General features: G+C 51.2%; 1 protein-coding gene across 1 annotated transcript; it reads right to left on the bottom strand.

Moving 5' to 3' along the window:
* Positions 1-360: 360 nt before the first annotated feature.
* Positions 361-5,274, bottom strand: EDN2 (endothelin 2). The gene is made up of 5 exons (XM_048968956.1): positions 5,133-5,274; positions 4,807-4,945; positions 3,635-3,754; positions 3,107-3,211; positions 361-2,224 (listed from the first exon to the last, which is right to left on the bottom strand). Exons 1-5 carry the CDS (start codon positions 5,194-5,196, stop codon positions 2,113-2,115), a joined length of 540 nt encoding a protein of 179 aa, XP_048824913.1. The 5' UTR covers positions 5,197-5,274; the 3' UTR covers positions 361-2,112.
* Positions 5,275-5,540: the final 266 nt, after the last annotated feature.

The following is a 5,540-nucleotide window of genomic DNA, read 5'->3' as shown; positions in this document are numbered from 1 at the left end:
CCACAGTGCTTTTGTCCCACTGCCTTCTTGCTCTTTTCCACCATCACCACCCCAACCAAATAAGGGAGGAAAAAAAGGGTATCGACTTTTGCCATTATTTATTACAAATTAGATCCTTTTGCAAATTGCCATCTAAAAAAACCAGTAGATTTAAATAAATATACAGATGTCAGAACGCTACATACAGCATGTGTGAGTCGGTCACGCTGAAGATGGGACATCACACACACAAGGAGATATACATAGTATTTTACAGCAGTAGTTTTATTTTAAATTACGAGGCTCACATTAAACCATGTGCAAAGTTTCCTTTGGAACAAACCCTTTCAGGATTTATTTATTTTTAATTATTTCCCCCCCCCCCCCCCCCCAAATGACTCAAACCTTCAGAAGGTCAAATAGAAAAAAAAAAAAATTCCTGCAGCTTTGGGGACCAAAATGATTGGTCGGTTGTTTCATTGACAATACAATCAATCGGTCTCACCTTTGCTCTAAGGCTTACAAGGAAGTATTTTGTACGTCCGATGGGACTACACTTGAGGCAGACACAGGTTTTGGTCCACCACCAATCTCAAGCAATCTTTTTCAATGCTCATGTGTAATGCTGGACCAGGCAGCAAGGGGGACCCGACAGCAGCTATTTACCTGCACTGACCAGACAACAGCCACAATTTATAACAGAAGTTCAATCTGCCCAAGCAAGCAAAAGTGCATCTGCAATGCAGCCCCAGATCCTTGAGACTGTTTGCCTACAAGATGGGTTTCCAGCTCCTGGGCTCTGTGTGCTTCCCCAAATTATTCCTTCCCTCCTCTGAACCAGCAGCACTGTGCAGCCTCTGGTGAAGCATCCATCATTTGTGTGGGTTTAAGTCCAACCCTTTCTCCTAAAGCTGTGCAGACAGTGCTGTGCTCTCTTTCTGCTGATCCTTTTCTGCACATTAATCCCACCTGGCTGCCCCTGACTCATTCTCTATTCTGGTTACTCTTATAGTGATGTGCTATCCACACACTGCTCATTTATTATATAGGGTCCGACTCAGAAATCTGATCTAAGTGAAGCAGCAAGCAAGCCTTTGCGTATCATTCTCCCACCACCCATCTTCTCTGCCCCTAACCCTTCATCTCAGGCAAAGCTGAGAGCCAGCTGGGGTATGGGGTGAAGAGCTGAGGAACCCTACCCCTATGGGAGTGTTTCCCTGGGAACAAGCCAGGTTCCCAGCACTGACCCCATCCAGATCACCAGCTTGGCTCTGCTCAGACCCTCCCCAGGTTCCATGGGGCTTCATGCGTGGGGCTCCATGCATGGGGCTGCAACAGCCTGGCAGGGCCAGAAACTGCTGCAGAGATACAGCTGCACATGAGCATCCCACCCTGCTCTGCTCTGCATGGTGGCAGGAGCCACACTTGGGTTTGAAGAGAGCTATCATCCACCTAAACAAGACCCAGGAGGCCCTCCTGTGATTTTCGCAGCCAAAGAATGCCATTGACCATTCAGATGGCTCTCGGGCTTTAAGATAATACACTTTTATATATATATATATATATACTGGGAGCTGTTTGACCACAGGAGTCTCATTCATATGCACATCGCACCGATAAGTGAAAAAAGTGCAACACTGGGCCCAGAAGCAGCTTATCCCCATCTACAGCAGCCAGACCACGTCAGAGAGGGCCGAGCGGACCCATGCTCAGACGTGGTCCGAGGGCAGAGCATGCCAGGCCAGTGATGCAGGCACTCGATGCTGCCGTGTCTGGACGGCACGTGGCTGTTTGGGTTTTGTTGGTGATTCAACCACCTACAGCAGCTGAGTGTCTGCCTTGGGCTCCAGTGCAGAGCGTAGCAAGTGCTCTACCAGCAAGACCCTTGCCTGATCCAAAAAGGCACAATTCAGCTCCACGACACGTCTATGACTGTATAGAGAGACACTGATTTCCCTTTATAACAGTCTCTGGAGTGCATGCAGTACTCGTTCACGCAATGGGAGCATGGAGACTTCCACTTCTTCCCCCCTCCACTCATGGCCTTTCCTTCAGCTCTAACTACCGACAGCGGAGTTAGTGGCACCCATGGAACTCCAGATTCTTCTGGCAAACTTGGTTTGCGCCTGCTTCTTATCTCTTCTTCTTCCAAATGTTCTTCTTCCAAGGCAAAACTGCCGGTGGAGCACTCCGCTGAGCACGGTGCTGCTGCTTGCCAAACTGCAGGCGGGAGACAGCAAGGTCCCTGCAACCAAGAGACACAAAATGTTCACTCACCAATCCATTTTCCTACTCAGCAATAGCCTATACTACATCATTTGCCTACTGGCAATAGCTTATGTTATGCCATTTACCAACCAGTCACCACTTTGGGTTGTGTTTTGTTGTTGGGCTGTTTGTTATTAGTGTTATTTTTGGTGTTTTGGGTTTGGTCGTTGGCTTTTGGGTTGGTGTTTTGGTTTTGTTTTGTTGTAGTTTTCTTTTTTGAGGCAGAAGAAGGGATGGAAAAGTAGAAATCCCTAGCTGCAGCTGTAATAAGTTGCAGCACCGATCCACCTGTTTGGGATGATACAACTGATGCTTCCCCACATCTGTCTTTCAGAAACTCTTCCCCTTGGATCTGATTTAACTGCCACCAATGGACCAATTCTTTCTCAATTTGCAGGCACCTTTTGGCTTGTTTAGATTTCTGGAAGCTCTTCCAGCACTGTTCAGTGATGGGATGTTAGAAGAGATATCTCTTTTAATCCAAGCTACCCCCCAGTCTATCCTTTTCCTATGGGACGACATCTCCTTCCTTCTTACACATCACCCTTTTGCCCATCCCATATCAGAGGAACTTCCCCACTAAAAATTACATTATGTAATGTTGCTTTAGTGCTGGAAAACCCTTGGTTCCCTCAGCTGTTAGCTTTCAGTTCAACGCAGCAGAAATTTCTCAGTTGAGTTATTAAAAGGGGGTAAGCCAGCAACACAAGCAGCAACTACTGAGGTCACAACCCCAAATTTTTAAATTGCTTACAAGGGAAGTTCACATCGAATCACAAAATCATAGAGGTTGGAAGGGGCCTCTGGAGATCATCAAGTCCAACCCCAAGTTCAGAGTGGGTTTCAGTGGCACACTCACCTGAGGGCTCTCAACAGGCTGTGCTGGAAAGGCTTCACATCACCGCTCTGTGGAGCCTTTGACGATGCTCCAGAGCTCATTGGGAGCCTCAGGCTCTGGAGGTACCTGATGAGCAAGGAGAGGTGCATGAGCCACCTGCATGCAGGCACCAGGGGAACGCTGCTCTAACATCACTGGGGGCAGACTAAGTTCAGTGCACAATTCGAAGGGTTAATTGTAGCTGTTTGAGAGTTATCTAAGCCTCACTTCTACAGCTGTCCTCTTGCCTCGCTCAATTCATAGTCAATTTAATGATGGGAGGTTTTGACTATTGCTTTGATAAGACTAATGACACCTGTACAATAACTTCGCCCTTGATCTCCCCACAATGCACACAGTCCTCTATACCTCTGGCTAAAGTGAGACAACAGAGTGCCCTACATAAGCTCCTAGCACGTGAGAGATGCCAGCACCCCAAAGCAACCCTACAGCCTCCACTCCCCTCTCCCTGGAGCACTCAGGGGAGCATCCCCAGCCCCTCCAGCTCACCTGGGCTCCTCCTGGCAGAAGCTGGCACAGATGCTGTCTCCGGAGCGTGAGCACTTGCACCTGCCAGGCGACCTCTTGCGCCGTCGTGGCGGGCTGCCCAGGCCATAGGGAGCAGTTTGCCTGTTGGAAAGAGGAGAAATCAGCGCTGCTGCTCACTTGTTATCAGCCAGCAGGTTTATAACACAGCCTTGGGAGGCAGCCAAGCCAGTGCCATGATAATAAAAGACTCATCTATAGACATAAGGTGAAAAGGCCACCGATAATTCCAAGCCTTTAAACTCCAGCTCCTCTCCCACCTACTGTTTACTCTGCCCCTCCCAGGGAGATGGCCGTGCCAGCCCTCCCAGTCGCATTTTCTCTCCTTGCACCCATGCAAGGGCTGCTGCACGGGCTGGGCTCGCCAGCCACCAGCACACGGAATGTGCAATGCATAGGACATAGTACAAATCGCAGCCATTGTAATGCATGGGACATAGTACGGATGAAGACATCTCAGGGCCATAACAGGTCCTCCTGATCACAGCATGCTTCCCCAGCTCTTAGCGTGTGCACATTCCTGCTCCATCTCTGATCACAATCTCTCCTCCCAGAGGGTTTAGGATTGGCAGTGATTGAAACTATGCTCCGAGCAAGCAGCGAGTTGTAATTGCACGTTAGTGAGCATGATTTTAACCACACCTGAGTACATGTGTTTTGCTACAGAGCGATGGCCATTGGTCTGAAACTGCACGGAGAGCTGCTTTAGCATTCTTGAGGGCAGGACTTGGCAGCCACGGGACGTTAGTGCCAACCCACCACTGTCTCATTAACAATGCTGGCAGCCAGCAGGCAGTTACAGTTTGCAAGAGGGTAATGTAACTTATCTGGCTTGCAGCTATAACATCTTGCTATTGCTTTTGTCTTGCAGAGGTACAAATCTCAAATAAAGATAAATGGTGGGGAGGCAGCACCCTGAGCTTTCATCCCACTCCCCTTGGGTTATACTGGAACCCCCGAGCACAGCACAGCCTGTATTCTAGCAGCTGCAAAGGTCTGAACTCTCAGTGCCCTGTGGTGCAGGTGCTGCGTGAACCTCCTTTCTCACCTCCATCTAACTGCCCCCCATCCTGGATAAGGATAAGGAAGGCAACGACTCACCCACAGAACCACCCCCGCAAAAAACCCACGCTCACCCAGGTGTGTTGACCCAGATGATATCCAGGTGACAGAAGTAGATGCACTCCTTATCCAGCCAGCTGTTGCAGGAGCACCGCTTGGCTCTCAGGTGCGCTGCCGCGCCGAGGTGGGACTGCAGGGGAGGCTGCCCCATACCTGCAGCAGAAGGAGAAGGGATGAGTTGCAGGTTGGATTCGGAGCACCGGCGCACATTCCGGCGGGCGCTGCGGTGATTCCAGAGCACAGAGGGGCAGCCTGGCACAACCCGGCAGAAACTGCCCCACAGTGCCCCCCGCTCCCAACCCCCTGCTGCATCCGGGACCCCCAAAGTCCCGGGGCTCACCGTCTTCCAGGAGGACGCAGAGGGCGAGCGCCAGCAGCGCAGCACCAGCAGGATGGCTGGGCATGGCCGCGGAGAGAGCTGGAAGGTTTCGATTTGGGAGTTTGCCTTTTTTTTCCCTGTGATTCTTTTTCCCCCTTCTACTTTTTTTCCCCCCCCCCTTCCTCTCTTCTCCGTGCACCGTTTCAGCCGGAGCCGCAGCGATGATCTGGAGGCAGCGGGCCCCTGGCAGGTGCTTTATAGCCCCGCTCCGCCGCGTCACGGCCACGCTCCGCCCAGCAGCGTGGAGCCCCGTAGGGGAAACATCGGGACTCGGGCACGCGTGGAGGGGAGGGGGAGAAGGAGGCGGCATCCCGTGGGTCCGCCCCACTGCGGGGAGGCACCGTCCTGCAGCTCTGCTCCGGCCTCAAG

This window comes from Lagopus muta, chromosome 23 (genome assembly GCF_023343835.1).
Source record: "Lagopus muta isolate bLagMut1 chromosome 23, bLagMut1 primary, whole genome shotgun sequence".
In the NCBI taxonomy this organism is placed as follows: domain Eukaryota; kingdom Metazoa; phylum Chordata; class Aves; order Galliformes; family Phasianidae; genus Lagopus; species Lagopus muta.
Note: the sequence above shows the minus strand (reverse complement) of the source record. Positions and strands in the feature narration are given on the sequence as shown.